This window comes from Antedon bifida, chromosome 5 (assembly GCF_963402885.1).
Source record: "Antedon bifida chromosome 5, ecAntBifi1.1, whole genome shotgun sequence".
NCBI classification, from domain to species: domain Eukaryota; kingdom Metazoa; phylum Echinodermata; class Crinoidea; order Comatulida; family Antedonidae; genus Antedon; species Antedon bifida.
Window position 1 is genome coordinate 5,263,000 of NC_136230.1, and position 19,441 is coordinate 5,282,440.

Consider the following 19,441-nt stretch of genomic DNA (forward strand, 5'->3'; position numbering starts at 1 on the left):
GATGACGTCATTAAAATGAAGATAGTGTCAACTCATGATAAAGATAATTAATTAAGCAAGCACATACTGAAAGTTGTGCGAAATTCGAGCACACATAACCAAGATGCGCTCTGTTGAATGTGATAATCTACACAAAAAGATAACAAATCCTAATTTTTAAATTCAAGTGGCCATTTGATGACGTCAAAACATTTTGTACGTAAAGTGTGTACATGAATTCATATCTACAACTCAATGGCTTCCAGAATAAGTTAAAAAAATCGGGGGTCATCTTGCATTCTGAAGAATTATTTTCATTTTAAAAAAGACCTATTTTTCACCATTTTCAGAACTTTTGTAAAATTAATATGCGCATTTTGTCATTTTTAACGTGCTCGTATAGCGTTATTTTAAGTCGGAACTGACTCAAATTTGGTGAATGTACTAAGGATGGTGAGTAGAATGAGATTTGTAAAAAAAATTCATATTTTTTACGCTTTTTAAGTATCGCGCGCGCAAAAACGCATTTTTGCGCAGTAATTTATTGAAACACGCAAATGGCCTAATTCATGCTCTAAATTGATCAAAACTTAATTTTGAGCGTTTTAAATTTTTAACGCGCGATATCACGCGCATGAACCTACGTGCGCGTGCGTTTTTATTTGCTAATATTTTTACCCTTGATCTGAAGTTTACGTGTAGTGAATTCCATTAATATGTGATAATGAATTTTGGAGATATGATTGATAATGTGATTTCGCAAAATGGCGTATAAATGTCGTCACGGATGAGTGATCACGCTGGAAAGCTTATTAGGATTAAGTTATATTATTTGAAAGATATTCTGAAATTTTTGTAATCATTGACATTAAACTTTTTTAGATAATTGTTACACAAAATAGTGTACAGAAACAATAAAAAGAAAAAAAAGAAAAAAAATAAAAAAAACTAGAATTTAATTCGTCACTTTGACGAATTATAGGTGATCATTTTTATCATTTTACTGAAATTAATTTTTTTAAACATGCACGTACGTTAACATACGATCGGAAAATGTTGATGTATGCCATCCTATTATATGCTTATAGTGCTGAGTTGTGCCTATATGCCATATACAATATGTACACTATATACAGTGTAGCATAGGTGAAATTACGGGACACACATGTTCTAATTTTTTGGCATGATGACGTTATCAAACTAAACTTTAAGATGACAATTTCGAAAGATAATTAATTGAGCAAAAAAATATAAGATTTTGAAAAAAATTTGGCACGTAGAAGCACTGTGCGCGCTCTTTGAATTGTGTATAACTTTGACGAAAAATTTGAAAAAACTACTTTTTCAATTCAACTGGCCATATGTTAACGTCACAACATCCGATAGGCTTAATTTTTATATGAATTAATATCTACATTTCATCAGCTTTCATAATAAATTATAATCATCAAGGTAACCTTCAATTCTGAAGAGCTGTAAGATATTCAAATTTACTGCGAAGGTGAAATTACACGGCCTACGTTATTCAAGTTTTTACGCGTGATGACGTCATTAAAATGAAGATAGTGTCAACTCATGATAAAGATAATTAATTAAGCAAGCACATACTGAAAGTTGTGCGAAATTCGAGCACACATAACCAAGATGCGCTCTGTTGAATGTGATAATCTACACAAAAAGATAACAAATCCTAATTTTTAAATTCAAGTGGCCATTTGATGACGTCAAAACATTTTGTACGTAAAGTGTGTACATGAATTCATATCTACAACTCAATGGCTTCCAGAATAAGTTAAAAAAATCGGGGGTCATCTTGCATTCTGAAGAATTATTTTCATTTTAAAAAAGACCTATTTTTCACCATTTTCAGAACTTTTGTAAAATTAATATGCGCATTTTGTCATTTTTAACGTGCTCGTATAGCGTTATTTTAAGTCGGAACTGACTCAAATTTGGTGAATGTACTAAGGATGGTGAGTAGAATGAGATTTGTAAAAAAAATTCATATTTTTTACGCTTTTTAAGTATCGCGCGCGCAAAAACGCATTTTTGCGCAGTAATTTTTTGAAACACGCAAATGGCCTAATTCATGCTCTAAATTGATCAAAACTTAATTTTGAGCGTTTTAAATTTTTAACGCGCGATATCACGCGCATGAACCTACGTGCGCGTGCGTTTTTATTTGCTAATATTTTTACCCTTGACCTGAAGTTTACGTGTAGTGAATTTCATTAATATGTGATAATGAATTATGGAGATATGATTGATAATGTGATTTCGCAAAATGGCGTATAAATGTCGTCACGGATGAGTGATCATGCTGGAAAGCTTATTAGGATTAAGTTATATTATTTGAAAGATATTCTGAAATTTTGGTAATCATTGACATTAAACTTTTTGAGATAATTGTTACACAAAATAGTGTACAGAAACAATAAAAAGAAAAAAAATAAAGATTTCATACAATAACAATAGGTGATCATTTAGCATTCTAAATGATCACCTAATAAAAAAAACTAGAATTTAATTCGTCACTTTGACGAATTATAGGTGATCATTTTTATAATTTTATTGACATTAATATTTTTAAACATGCACGTATGTTAACATACGATTGTAAAATGTTGATTTATGCCATCCTATTATACGCTTATAGTGCTGAGTTGTGCCTATTATATGCCATATACATTATGTACAGTATATACTGTATATCTATATACAGTGTAGCATTAGTGAAATTACGGACACACATCATGTTCTAATTTTTTGGTTCTGATGACATTATCAAAATTAACTTGTGGATAACAATATCGAAAGATGATGAATTGAGCAATAAAATATAACAATTGGAAGAAAATTTGGCACGTAGAAGTGCGGTGCGCGCTCTTTAAAATTTGTGTAACTTTGACGAAAGAGATGAAAAAATTGCTTTTTAACTTCAACTGGCCATATGATAACATCACAAGATTTGATAGGCTTAATTTTTATATGAATTCATATCTACATTTCACCAGCTCTCATAATAAGTTACAAACATCAAGGTCAACTTTAATTCAGAAGAGCTGTAAGGTATTCAAATATACATTGTAGGTGAAATTACGTTACCACCGTTATTCAAATTTTAACACATGATGACGTCATCAAAATGAAAATATTAGCAACTCATGAGTAACATAATTGGTTGATGTAGAATATATTTAAAATTAAAAGAAAATCGATAACAGATAAGCAAGTTGCGCTCTGCTGAATATGGTAGTCTATGACAAAAGGGGAAAAACCCTATTTTAAAAATTCATATGGCCAAATGATGAGGTCATACCATTTTGTACGTCTAATGTGTATATACATTTATATCTACAACTCATTGGCTTCCATAATAAGTTAAAAAAAATGGTGGTCACCTTCCATTCTGAAGAGTTATATTCATTTTAAAAAGGCCTTATTTTTTACCATTTTTAGCACTTATGTAAAATTAATGTGCGCATTTTGTTATTTTCAACGTGCTCGTATAGCACTATTTTAAGTCGAAATGGACTCGAATTTGGTGAATGTACTATGTTAGATGAGTAGAATGCAATTTGTACAAAAAATTGTTATTTTTTACACTTTCTATGTACGCACGCGCAAAAACGTGTTTTTGCGCAGTAATTTTTTAAAACACGCAAATGGCCTAATTCATGCTCTAAGTTGATCAAAACGTAATTTTGAGCATTTTAAATTTTTAACACGCGATTTCACGCGAATGACCCTACGTGCGCGTGCCTTTTTATTTGCTAATATTTTTACCATTGACCTGAAGTTTACGTGTAGTGAATTTCATTACTATGTGATAATTAATTATGGAGATATGATTGATAATGTGATTTCACAAAATGGCGTATAAATGACGTCACGCATGAGTGATCACGCTGAAAAGCTTATTAGGACTAAGTTAAAATATTTGAAAGAAATTCTGAAATTTTGGTAATCATTGACATTAAACTTTTTGAGATATTTGTTACACAAAATCTGTACAGACAGAAATTGCGACGAAACATTTTTTTTATATATAAAAACAATTTCTCACTAGAATTTAATTCGTCACTTTGACGAATTATAGGTGATCATTTTCATCATTTTAATGAAATTAACATTTTTTAAACATGCATGTACGTTAACATGCGATCGTAAATGTACGCCATCCTATGACATGATGCATATACACTTATAGTGCTGAGTTGTACCTATTATGTGTTATATACAATACAGTATATACTGTATATCTATATACAGTGTAGCATAGGTGAAATTACGGGACCCACATCATGTTCTAATTTGTTGGTATGATGGAATTATCATAATAAACTCGAAGATGACAATTTCGAAAGATAATGAATTGAGCAAATAAATATACGGATTGGAAGAGAATTTGACACGTAGAAGCGCAATGCGCGCTCTTTGAAATTTGTATACATTTGACGAAAGAGAGAAAAAAACTACTTTTTAACTTCAACTGACCATTTCATAATGTCACAACATCCGATAGGCCTAATTTTTATATGAATTCATATCTACATTTCATCAGCTTTTATAATAAATTATAATCTTCAAGGTCACCTTTAATTCTGAAGAGCTGTAAGATATTCAAATGTATGGTGTAGCTGAAAATACACGACCTTGGTTTTTTAAGTTTTTACGCGTGATGACGTCATCAAAATAAAAATGTTGACAACTCATGAGAAAGATAATTAATTGAGCAAGCACATACTAAAATTTGTGCAAAAATTTGGTTCAAATAACGGAGATGCGCTCTATTGAATGTGATAACCCACACAAAAAGATAAAAATTACTAATTTTTAAATTCAAGTGGCCTTTTGATGACGTCATATCATTTTGTACGTCTAATGTGTATATACATTTATATCTACAACTCATTTGCTTCCATATTAAGTTAAAAAAATTGGGGGTCATCTTCCATTCTGAAGAGTTATATTCATTTTAAAAAGGCCCTACTTTTTACCATTTTTAGCACTTTTGTACAATTAATGTGCGCATTTTGTCATTTTTAACGTGCTCGTATAGCGTTATTTTAAGTCTGAATGGACTCAAAGTCGGAGAATGTACTAAGGATTATGAGTAGAATGTGATGTGTACATCAAATTTTATTTTTTACGCTTTTTAAAAATCCCGTGCGCAAAAACATGTTTTTGCGCAGTAATTTTTTAAAACACGCAAATGGCCTATTTCATGCTCTAAATTGATCAAAACTTAATTTTGAGCTTTTTAAAATTTTAACGCGCGATTCCACGCGCATGACCTTGAAACGCGCGAGTTTTTATTTGCTAATATTTTTACCCTTGACCTGAAGTTTACGTGTAGTGAATTTCATTAATATGTGATAATGAATTATGGAGATATGATTGATAATGTGATTTCACAAAATCGCGTATTAATGACGTCACGGTTGAGTGATCACACTGAAAAGCTTATTATGGTTAAGTTAAAGTATTTAAAAGACATTGTGAAAAATTTGTGATCATTGACATTTAACTTTTTGAGATAATTGTTACACAAATTTGTACAGAGAGAAATAAATAATAAGAATAAGAAGAAGAATAAAGATTTGATACAATAACAATAGGTGATCATTTTATTCTAAATGATCACCTAACTAGAATTTAATTCGTCACTTTGACGAATTATAGGTGATCATTTTTATCATTTTACTGAAATTAATTTTTTTTAAACATGCACGTACGTTAACATACGATTGGAAAATGTTGATGTATGCCATCCTATTATATGCTTATAGTGCTGAGTTGTGCCTATATGCCATATACAATATGTACAGTATATACTGTATATCTATATACAGTGTAGCATAGGTGAAATTACGGGACACACATGTTCTAATTTTTTGGCATGATGACGTTATCAAACTAAACTTTAAGATGACAATTTCGAAAGATAATTAATTGAGCAAAAAAATATAAGATTTGGAAAAAAATTTGGCACGTAGAAGCGCTGTGCGCGCTCTTTGAATTGTGTATAACTTTGACGAAAAATATGAAAAAACTACTTTTTCACTTCAACTGGCCATATGTTAACGTCACAACATCCGATAGGCTTAATTTTTATATGAATTAATATCTACATTTCATCAGCTTTCATAATAAATTATAATCATCAAGGTAACCTTCAATTCTGAAGAGCTGTAAGATATTCAAATTTACTGCGAAGGTGAAATTACACGGCCTAGGTTATTCAAGTTTTTACGCGTGATGACGTCATTAAAATGAAGATAGTGTCAACTCATGATAAAGATAATTAATTAAGCAAGCACATACTGAAAGTTGTGCGAAATTCGAGCACACATAACCAAGATGCGCTCTGTTGAATGTGATAATCTACACAAAAAGATAACAAATCCTAATTTTTAAATTCAAGTGGCCATTTGATGACGTCAAAACATTTTGTACGTAAAATGTGTACATGAATTCATATCTACAACTCAATGGCTTCCAGAATAAGTTAAAAAAATCGGGGGTCATCTTGCATTCTGAAGAATTATTTTCATTTTAAAAAAGACCTATTTTTCACCATTTTCAGAACTTTTGTAAAATTAATGTGCGCATTTTGTCATTTTTAACGTGCTCGTATAGCGTTATTTTAAGTCGGAACTGACTCAAATTTGGTGAATGTACTAAGGATGGTGAGTAGAATGAGATTTGTAAAAAAAATTCATGTTTTTTACGCTTTTTAAGTATCGCGCGCGCAAAAACGCATTTTTGCGCAGTAATTTTTTGAAACACGCAAATGGCCTAATTCATGCTCTAAATTGATCAAAACTTAATTTTGAGCGTTTTAAATTTTTAACGCGCGATATCACGCGCATGAACCTACGTGCGCGTGCGTTTTTATTTGCTAATATTTTTACCCTTGATCTGAAGTTTACGTGTAGTAAATTTCATTAATATGTGATAATGAATTATGGAGATATGATTGATAATGTGATTTCGCAAAATGGCGTATAAATGTCGTCACGGATGAGTGATCATGCTGGAAAGCTTATTAGGATTAAGTTATATTATTTGAAAGATATTCTGAAATTTTTGTAATCATTGACATTAAACTTTTTGAGATAATTGTTACACAAAATAGTGTACAGAAACAATAAAAAGAAAAAAAAAAATAATAATAAAGATTTTATACAATAACAATAGGTGATCATTTTATTCTAAATGATCACCTAACTAGAATTTAATTCGTCACTTTGACGAATTATAGGTGATCATTTTTATCATTTTACTGAAATTAATTTTTTTTAAACATGCACGTACTTTAACATACGATCGGAAAATGTTGATGTATGCCATCCTATTATATGCTTATAGTGCTGAGTTGTGCCTATATGCCATATACAATATGTACAGTATATACTGTATATCTATATACAGTGTAGCATAGGTGAAATTACGGGACACACATGTTCTAATTTTTTGGCATGATGACGTTATCAAACTAAACTTTAAGATGACAATTTCGAAAGATAATTAATTGAGCAAAAAAATATAAGATTTGGAAAAAAATTTGGCACGTAGAAGCGCTGTGCGCGCTCTTTGAATTGTGTATAACTTTGACGAAAAATATGAAAAAACTACTTTTTCACTTCAACTGGCCATATGTTAACGTCACAACATTCGATAGGCTTAATTTTTATATGAATTAATATCTACATTTTATCAGCTTTCATAATAAATTATAATCATCAAGATAACCTTCAATTCTGAAGAGCTGTAAGATATTCAAATTTACTGCGAAGGTGAAATTACACGGCCTACGTTATTCAAGTTTTTACGCGTGATGACGTCATTAAAATGAAGATAGTGTCAACTCATGATAAAGATAATTAATTAAGCAAGCACATACTGAAAGTTGTGCGAAATTCGAGCACACATAACCAAGATGCGCTCTGTTGAATGTGATAATCTACACAAAAAGATAACAAATCCTAATTTTTAAATTCAAGTGGCCATTTGATGACGTCAAAACATTTTGTACGTAAAATGTGTACATGAATTCATATCTACAACTCAATGGCTTCCAGAATAAGTTAAAAAAATCGGGGGTCATCTTGCATTCTGAAGAATTATTTTCATTTTAAAAAAGACCTATTTTTCACCATTTTCAGAACTTTTGTAAAATTAATGTGCGCATTTTGTCATTTTTAACGTGCTCGTATAGCGTTATTTTAAGTCGGAACTGACTCAAATTTGGTGAATGTACTAAGGATGGTGAGTAGAATGAGATTTGTAAAAAAAATTCATGTTTTTTACGCTTTTTAAGTATCGCGCGCGCAAAAACGCATTTTTGCGCAGTAATTTTTAGAAACACGCAAATGGCCTAATTCATGCTCTAAATTGATCAAAACTTAATTTTGAGCGTTTTAAATTTTTAACGCGCGATATCACGCGCATGAACCTACGTGCGCGTGCGTTTTTATTTGCTAATATTTTTACCCTTGATCTGAAGTTTACGTGTAGTGAATTTCATTAATATGTGATAATGAATTATGGAGATATGATTGATAATGTGATTTCGCAAAATGGCGTATAAATGTCGTCACGGATGAGTGATCACGCTGGAAAGCTTATTAGGATTAAGTTATATTATTTAAAAGATATTCTGAAATTTTTGTAATCATTGACATTAAACTTTTTGAGATAATTGTTACACAAAATAGTGTACAGAAACAATAAAAAGAAAAAAAATAACTAGACATGAAACTCGTCACTTTGACGAGTTAGTTATCCGCACGACAAACGCCACGTGCACGTCATACGTTAGAATTTTGCACCCAGAAAAAGATTATGGCATTATGACCTGATCTGAAGAATATGATATGTTGTTAGTGCTGAATTCTGTCAATTTTGTGTCATATAGTATATACAGTATAAACAGTATAATCTGTATACATATTACATACAGTGTAGAATAGGTGAAATTGCGGGACCCGCCATTTATTCCATTTTTTAACATGGCGACGGTATCAAAATGAAACACTAAAATACCAATTTCGGAAGGATATTATCTCAGCAACAACATATTAACATGTAGAAGAAATTTGAATACGTAAAATATAGATGCGCGCTCTTTTAAATGTGATGAACTATGACGCAAAAGATGAAAATACAATTTTTTTTGTTCAACTGGCCATATGATGACGTCACAACGTCGGATTGGAAAAATTTTGATATGAATTCGTATTTACAATACAATAGCTTCCAGAAAACGTTTTAATCATGATTACCGCTTTTTATTCTGACGAGCTATAACAGATTGAAAGTTACTGTAAAGATGAAAATAAGTGACCCACGTTATTTACATTTTTAGACATGATGACGTCAAAAAAATTAAAATATTTTTAACCCATGCGAAAGGTAGTTGATTGACCTAAAAAATATCAAAATCTGGGTTAAAATGAAAAACGGATAAGCGAAGATGCGCTCTATTAAATGTGATGCTCTATGACAAAAGATACAAAAATCCTATATTTTATATTCGCATGGCCATACGATGACGTCACAATGTCCTGTTAGCAATATTGATGCATGATACGATATCTACAACTCATCATCTTCCAGAATACGTAATAAAAATAACTTTTACCGTTTAGTTTAGAAACTACGACTGTTTTAAAAAAGGTATAATTTTGACAAATTTTAAGGAATTTTTGAACTTTTTCATCAAAAACGTACGTAAATTATCCAATTCGACGTGCTGGTATGACGTTAATTTTAAGTCGAAATTGTTTAAAAGTTGGTAAAATTACTTGAAAAGGCTGGAAAAACATAAATCACGCGGAAAAAATTGTTTTTAACGCTACGTGCGCACCGCGCGCATAAAAATATGCGCGCGTGTGGGAATTTTTGACATGCTCAAAATGACATAAAACGCGTAGAAAGTTGATTAGAAATTGATTTTTCGCATTTTGAAATTTTAAACGCGCGTGCGCGCGTAACTTCGTGTAAAACATGCCATTTTTTCCTCACAGTCAGTTAGCGCAAGATATAACTTAAACTTTTTCTAAGTTTCAAATTAAAATGTTATATGGTTTTCGATCTATGTTAAATACGCGAAATTCATAAAAACGCGCGTAAGTCACGTTGCGCAACTCTGACGTCATTCACAATAGCGGGTGCACAACTTCACGTGAACGCCCACATGTTGACAAAGTTATAAAATGTTATGTTTACACGTTTTTGAGTTACGTGTGACACAAAAATGACAGAAAGAAAGAAGAATACAGAAAAAAAAAAAAGATGATGAAACAGGACAGTTACAAGGAGTTATCCGCTACTAAGCGGATAACTAATAATAAAGATTTTATACAATAACAATAGGTGATCATTTTATTCTAAATGATCACCTAACTAGAATTTAATTCGTCACTTTGACGAATTATAGGTGATCATTTTTATCATTTTACTGAAATTAATTTTTTTAAACATGCACGTACGTTAACATACGATCGGAAAATGTTGATGTATGCCATCCTATTATATGCTTATAGTGCTGAGTTGTGCCTATATGCCATATACAATATGTACACTATATACAGTGTAGCATAGGTGAAATTACGGGACACACATGTTCTAATTTTTTGGCATGATGACGTTATCAAACTAAACTTTAAGATGACAATTTCGAAAGATAATTAATTGAGCAAAAAAATATAAGATTTTGAAAAAAATTTGGCACGTAGAAGCGCTGTGCGCGCTCTTTGAATTGTGTATAACTTTGACGAAAAATTTGAAAAAACTACTTTTTCAATTCAACTGGCCATATGTTAACGTCACAACATCCGATAGGCTTAATTTTTATATGAATTAATATCTACATTTCATCAGCTTTCATAATAAATTATAATCATCAAGGTAACCTTCAATTCTGAAGAGCTGTAAGATATTCAAATTTACTGCGAAGGTGAAATTACACGGCCTACGTTATTCAAGTTTTTACGCGTGATGACGTCATTAAAATGAAGATAGTGTCAACTCATGATAAAGATAATTAATTAAGCAAGCACATACTGAAAGTTGTGCGAAATTCGAGCACACATAACCAAGATGCGCTCTGTTGAATGTGATAATCTACACAAAAAGATAACAAATCCTAATTTTTAAATTCAAGTGGCCATTTGATGACGTCAAAACATTTTGTACGTAAAGTGTGTACATGAATTCATATCTACAACTCAATGGCTTCCAGAATAAGTTAAAAAAATCGGGGGTCATCTTGCATTCTGAAGAATTATTTTCATTTTAAAAAAGACCTATTTTTCACCATTTTCAGAACTTTTGTAAAATTAATATGCGCATTTTGTCATTTTTAACGTGCTCGTATAGCGTTATTTTAAGTCGGAACTGACTCAAATTTGGTGAATGTACTAAGGATGGTGAGTAGAATGAGATTTGTAAAAAAAATTCATATTTTTTACGCTTTTTAAGTATCGCGCGCGCAAAAACGCATTTTTGCGCAGTAATTTTTTGAAACACGCAAATGGCCTAATTCATGCTCTAAATTGATCAAAACTTAATTTTGAGCGTTTTAAATTTTTAACGCGCGATATCACGCGCATGAACCTACGTGCGCGTGCGTTTTTATTTGCTAATATTTTTACCCTTGACCTGAAGTTTACGTGTAGTGAATTTCATTAATATGTGATAATGAATTATGGAGATATGATTGATAATGTGATTTCGCAAAATGGCGTATAAATGTCGTCACGGATGAGTGATCATGCTGGAAAGCTTATTAGGATTAAGTTATATTATTTGAAAGATATTCTGAAATTTTGGTAATCATTGACATTAAACTTTTTGAGATAATTGTTACACAAAATAGTGTACAGAAACAATAAAAAGAAAAAAAATAAAGATTTCATACAATAACAATAGGTGATCATTTAGCATTCTAAATGATCACCTAACTAGAATTTAATTCGTCACTTTGACGAATTATAGGTGATCATTTTACTGAAATTATTTTTTTTTAAACATGCACGTACGTTAACATACGATCGGAAAATGTTGATGTATGCCATCCTATTATATACGCTTATAGTGCTGAGTTGTGCCTATATGCCATATGTACAGTATATACTGTATATCTATATACAGTGTAGCATAGGTGAAATTACGGGACACACATGTTCTAATTTTTTGGCATGATGACGTTATCAAACTAAACTTTAAGATGACAATTTCGAAAGATAATTAATTGAGCAAAAAAATATAAGATTTCGAAAAAAATTTGGCACGTAGAAGCGCTGTGCGCGCTCTTTGAAATGTGTATAACTTTGACGAAAAATATGAAAAAACTACTCTTTCACTTCAACTGGCCATATGTTAACGTCACAACATCCGATAGGCTTAATTTTTATATGAATTAATATCTACATTTCATCAGCTTTCATAATAAATTATAATCATCAAGGTAACCTTCAATTCTGAAGAGCTGTAAGATATTCAAATTTACTGCGAAGGTGAAATTACACGGCCTACGTTATTCAAGTTTTTACGCGTGATGACGTCAATAACATGAAAATAGTGTCAACTCATGATAAAGATAATTAATTAAGCAAGCACATACTGAAATTTGTGCGAAATTCGAGCACACATAACCAAGATGCGCTCTGTTGAATGTGACAATCTACACAAAAAGATAACAAATCCTAATATTTAAATTCAAGTGGCCATTTGATGACGTCAAAACATTTTGTACGTCAAATGTGTACATGAATTCATATCTACAACTCAATGGCTTCCAGAATAAGTTAAAAAAATCGGGGGTCATCTTGCATTCTGAAGAATTATTTTCATTTTAAAAAAGACCTATTTTTCACCATTTTCAGAACTTTTGTAAAATTAATGTGCGCATTTTGTCATTTTTAACGTGCTCGTATAGCGTTATTTTAAGTCGGAACTGACTCAAATTTGGTGAATGTACTAAGGATGGTGAGTAGAATGAGATTTGTAAAAAAAATTCATATTTTTTACGCTTTTTAGGTATCGCGCGCGCAAAATTTTTTTTTGCGCAGTAATTTTTGGAAACACGCAAATGGCCTAATTCATGCTCTAAATTGATCAAAACCTAATTTTGCGTGTTTTAAATTTTTAGCGCGCGATTTCACATGCATGACCTTGAAACGCGCAACTTTTTATTTGCTAATATTTTTACCCTTGATCTGAAGTTTACGTGTAGTGAATTTCATTAATATGTGATAATGAATTTTGGAGATATGATTGATAATGTGATTTCGCAAAATGGCGTATAAATGTCGTCACGGATGAGTGATCACGCTGGAAAGCTTATTAGGATTAAGTTATATTATTTGAAAGATATTCTGAAATTTTTGTAATCATTGACATTAAACTTTTTGAGATAATTGTTACACAAAATAGTGTACAGAAACAATAAAAAGAAAAAAAATAACTAGATCTGAAACTCGTCACTTGAGGACGAGTTTGGTTATCCGCCCGCAACAAACGTATCTTGCGCATTCAAGTACTTTTCAATCATGACTTTTCCAAAAAAGTAGCCTATTCAAAATTAAAACTGCCCTTTCAGTGTAATAACCTAATAAATCCTGTTAATTGATTGTTTTCCCGTGATGGGATTCGAACCCGGTACCTCTGATACCAAAGCCGGTTGCACTACACATCGAGCCATATGAGCACCAGGTGAAGAAAATCCGAAGAAAGAATCCTCGTTCATTCGGTATGTCGTGAACCCCCTCGATGCAAGTTGATTATTACATATCGAACTTAAATCATAATTTTTACTATGATGAAATCTTCACAGATTTTAAACAGTCACATATTATGAAAGTGCATACTTTCAAGTTTTATATATTAACATGTAAAGAAAAAAGATAAACGTTATGTTTATTGTTTTACTCTTTGAACATGTTTATGTTTGTTTGATGATAATTATTTCAAAAATTACATTTAATATGCAAATAATGTAGCCATCAAACACTTTTTAACATTCAAGACTATTATACCTAACCGAAGATTTAAAAACACAAATCGTGTAAAAAAAATGCTCATACGTGTTCCCTGCGCCGTGCGCGCGTAAAAATGTGCGCACCAGTGGCAATTTTTTAAACGCTTAAAATGACCTGAATCGTGCTCTAATTTAATCAGAAATTGATTTGAAGCATTTTAAAATTTCAAACGCCATTTACGCGCGCACTTTCTAATGTTACAAATTGCGGTAGCGTTAAAAAAGTTAACTATTGATGTGAAGCAAACGTGGCTGAAAATGACGTTAAAAAATATTCGTTTGTTTCGAAGTTATAACCAATTTAAGATTTTCAGAAAATCGCGCGTAACTTACGCTACGCGGCTCTGACTTCGTCAAAAAGCTTGGCTGGACAACTTCAGTAAAATGTCTAAATGCTGAACAAGTTACAACATATTATGTTTACACGTTGAAGAGAAACAGCGTGCACAAAATAAGAAGAGTAAAATATTTCAAACGCAATTTACGCGAAAACTTTCTAGTCTCCAAAAATTTGTTAAACATTCCAAAAGTTAGCCATTGATGTGAAGAAAACGTGGCTGAACATTTCGTTAAAAAATATTTATTGGTTTCGAAGTTATGACCGATTTAAGATTTTCAGAAAATCGCGCGTGACTTACGCTACGCGGATCTGACAGCGTCCAAAAGCTTGGCTGAACATCTTCAGTTAAATGTCTAAATGTTGACCAAGTTACAACATGTTATGTTAACACGTTGAAGAGAAAACGCGTGCACAAAATCTGAGAAAGAAAGAAGAATAATAAAAAAAAAAAAAAAAAAAAGTAACACTACAATTCCAAGGGCTTATCCGCTTGAGGCGGATAACCAATAATAAAGATTTTATACAATAACAATAGGTGATCATTTTATTCTAAATGATCACCTAACTAAATGATCACCTAATAATAATAAAGATTTTATACAATAACAATAGGTGATCATTTTATTCTAAATGATCACCTAATTAAGATGGATAACGTACAACTGAGGCAGAGCCTGAAAAAACGTTGTACTACCTTTACAATAAAAACACTAACAACTAGAATTTAATTCGTCACTTTGACGAATTATAGGTGATCATTTTTATCATTTTAATGAAATTAACATTTTTTAAACATGCACGTACGTTAACATACGATCGTAAAAAGCTGATGTACGCCATCCTATGACATGATGCATATACACTTATAGTGCTGAGTTGTACCTATTATGTACAGTATATACTGTATATCTATATACAGTGTAGCATAGGTGAAATTACTGGACCCACATCATGTTCAAATTTGTTGGTATGATGGAATTATCAAAATAAACTCGAAGATGACAATTTCGAAAGATAATGAATTGAGCAAATAAATATAAGGATTGGAAGAGAATTTGATACGTAGAAGCGCAATGCGCGCTCATTGAAATTTGTATAACTTCGACTAAAGAAATATAAAAACTACGTTTTAACTTCAACTGGCCATATGATAACATCACAACATCCGATAGGCTTAATTTTTATATGAATTCATATCTACATTTCAACAGCTTTCATAATAAGTTATAATCTTCAAGGTCACCTTTAATTCTGAAGAGCTATTAGATATTCAAATGTATGGTGTAGCTAAAATTACACGACCTAGGTTATTCAAATTTTTACGCGTGATGACGTCATCGAAATAAAAATGTTGACAACTCATGAGAAAGATAATTAAATGAGCAATCATATACAAAAAATTGAGCGAAAATCGGGCGCAAAATAACCGAGATGCGCTCAGTTGAATGTGATAATCTATGACAAAAGAGAAAAAAACCTAATTTTTTAATTCAAGTGGCCATGTGATGACGTAATACCATTTTGTACGTCTAATGTGTATATACATTTATATCTAAAACTCAATGGCTTCCCGAATAAGTTAAAAAATTTAGGGGTCATCGTCCATTCTGAAGAGTTATTTTCATTTAAAAAAAGACATATTTTTCACCATTTTCAGAACTTTTGTGAAATTAATGTGCGCATTTTGTCATTTTTAACATGCTCGTATAGCGTTATTTTAAGTCGGAACGAACTCAAATTCGGTGAATGTACTAAGGATGGTGAGTAGAATGCGATTTCTACAAAAAAATCGTATTTTTACGCTTTTTAAGAATCGCGCGCTCAAAAACGCATTTTTGCGCAGTAATTTTTTGAAACACGCAAATGGCCTAATTCATGCTCTAAATTGATTAAAACTTAATTTTGAGCTTTTTAAATTTTGAACGCGCGATTTTACGCGCATGACCCTACGTGCGCGTGCGTTTTTACTTGCTAATATTTTTACCCTTGACCTGAAGTTTACGTGTAATAAATTTCATTAATATGTGATAATGAATTATGGAGATATGATTGATAATGTGATTTCACAAAATGGCGTATAAATGACGTCACGGATGAGTGATCACGCTGAAAAGCTTATTAGGACTAAGTTAAAGTATTTGAAAGACATTGTGAAATTTTGGTAATCATTGACATTAAACTTTTTTAGATATTTGTTACACAAAATAGTGCCCAGAAACAATAATAACAACTAGAATTTAATTCGTCACTTTGACGAATTATAGGTGATCATTTTTATCATTTTACTGAAATTAATTTTTTTTAAACATGCACGTACGTTAACATACGATCGGAAAATGTTGATGTATGCCATCCTATTATATGCTTATAGTGCTGAGTTGTGCCTATATGCCATATACAATATGTACAGTATATACTGTATAGGTGAAATTACGGGACACACATGTTCTAATTTTTTGGCATGATGACGTTATCAAACTAAACTTTAAGATGACAATTTCGAAAGATAATTAATTGAGCAAAAAAATATAAGATTTGGAAAAAAAATTGGCACGTAGAAGCGCTGTGCGCGCTCTTTGAATTGTGTATAACTTTGACGAAAAATATGAAAAAACTACTTTTTCACTTCAACTGGCCATATGTTAACGTCACAACATCCGATAGGCTTAATTTTTATATGAATTAATATCTACATTTCATCAGCTTTCATAATAAATTATAATCATCAAGGTAACCTTCAATTCTGAAGAGCTGTAAGATATTCAAATTTACTGCGAAGGTGAAATTACACGGTCTACGTTATTCAAGTTTTTACGCGTGATGACGTCATTAAAATGAAGATAGTGTCAACTCATGATAAAGATAATTAATTAAGCAAGCACATACTGAAAGTTGTGCGAAATTCGAGCACACATAACCAAGATGCGCTCTGTTGAATGTGATAATCTACACAAAAAGATAACAAATCCTAATTTTTAAATTCAAGTGGCCATTTGATGACGTCAAAACATTTTGTACGTAAAGTGTGTACATGAATTCATATCTACAACTCAATGGCTTCCAGAATAAGTTAAAAAAATCGGGGGTCATCTTGCATTCTGAAGAATTATTTTCATTTTAAAAAAGACCTATTTTTCACCATTTTCAGAACTTTTGTAAAATTAATATGCGCATTTTGTCATTTTTAACGTGCTCGTATAGCGTTATTTTAAGTCGGAACTGACTCAAATTTGGTGAATATACTAAGGATGGTGAGTAGAATGAGATTTGTAAAAAAAATTCATATTTTTTACGCTTTTTAAGTATCGCGCGCGCAAAAACGCATTTTTACGCAGTAATTTTTTGAAACACGCAAATGGCCTAATTCATGCTCTAAATTGATCAAAACTTAATTTTGAGCGTTTTAAATTTTTAACGCGCGATATCACGCGCATGAACCTACGTGCGCGTGCGTTTTTATTTGCTAATATTTTTACCCTTGATCTGAAGTTTACGTGTAGTGAATTTCATTAATATGTGATAATGAATTATGGAGATATGATTGATAATGTGATTTCGCAAAATGGCGTATAAATGTCGTCACGGATGAGTGATCACGCTGGAAAGCTTATTAGGATTAAGTTATATTATTTGAAAGATATTCTGAAATTTTTGTAATCATTGACATTAAACTTTTTGAGATAATTGTTACACAAAATAGTGTACAGAAACAATAAAAAGAAAAAAAAAAAGAAAAATAATAATAAAGATTTTATACAATAACAATAGGTGATCATTTTATTCTAAATGATCACCTAATAAAGATTTGATACAATAACAATAGGTGATCATTTTATTCTAAATGATCACCTAATAAACATACCCTGAAAGGATTAGCAGTTCCATCATTTCCATTCATGTAGTTTGTGTATTCTTTTATTGACTTCACAGTTTCTGGTACTTCCAGATGATTTGTTGGCATTACATATGCATCTGCTGTCATGAATACAACACTTGAAGCTAGTAAGTAAAAGTTTGTTTTATGAAATTGTGTATGTACTGATATGGTCATTATAAGACATGAAGTACAGTCAATTCTCCCAATACCGGACACCTTTTGGCTAGCCAAACATGTCTGGTTTTCTGTAAAATCTGGTATTCTATTCGGAATGTGTTTTTAATGGTAAAAATGAATTTGGGACCTTCTAGACCTCGAGAAAAGTCTGGTTTTGGTAGAGTTTCCGGTTTTCAGAGAGTTCGGTATTGGGAGAGTTGACTGTACAGTAGTTTATTTTCATGCTGCTAATTCTATATGCAGGGGTCTACTACTCAAACCTCCCAAGCTCCTGATATTAATCACAAGAGTATCCCTAAATTGAATAATCTCCGGTCTCTCGCTAAATGATTGTTTTAGATATACTAAAAACATCCTGATAGGACATAATATGACAGCGCATTTTGTGATCCTGGTATACCCATTTTTTATTATAGATGGTGATCCCCCAATATATTTTTTTTTATATAACACTTCAACAAATTCCTGTCATTTGGTTGGATGATTGTCGGTCGCAGCGTTCAATAGTATGCACTATTTAACGATCGTTAAATAGTACTTTTTTTTCTTTTTTTTTCGCATACGGAAATATTTTTTAAGACCATTACTTTAGAAATTCAACAGCCAATTGTAATGTTCAATGGGATACATATAGATTCAAGTATTATTTATAATGGCCTTATATGGAAATACTTACTGTCGGTGGCATAATCACCTAGGTGATTGCATGCTACTATTCCACTGGGTTTCCATATATCAATCCGATGGTACACAAATGGGTTTCCTATGATCAAAAAAGATTCTCAGCTAAAAAGTTATTGGATTAGGAAATATGGCACAAAAAAGTCTGATATTCGGAACACAATAGCAAGGATAAAAAGTAGTGAAATATTTGCGCATTATTAATTTCTCTTCTTAGTGTTTCCAGTCTTCTGACAATTTGTTTAGGGCTTAATACCAACCACAATTGTGCACTTCCCTTTGCTTTAACTACTATACTACAGCGTTGAAACACCGGTTCTCGTCAGATCACCTAAGT

The 19,441-nt window shown here is 31.5% G+C and overlaps 1 protein-coding gene across 1 annotated transcript in view; it reads right to left on the reverse strand.

The window, feature by feature from the left end:
* LOC144843257 (VWFA and cache domain-containing protein 1-like) overlaps positions 1–19,441 on the reverse strand; it is a 29,120-nt gene that overhangs the window by 1,338 nt on the left and 8,341 nt on the right. The window contains exons 16-17 of the mRNA XM_078700051.1: positions 19,100–19,186; positions 18,232–18,368 (exon numbers count right to left, since the gene is read on the reverse strand). Of these exons, the coding sequence (XP_078556177.1) occupies positions 18,232–18,368; positions 19,100–19,186 (224 nt within the window). The remainder of the gene's footprint in view (positions 1–18,231; positions 18,369–19,099; positions 19,187–19,441) is intronic.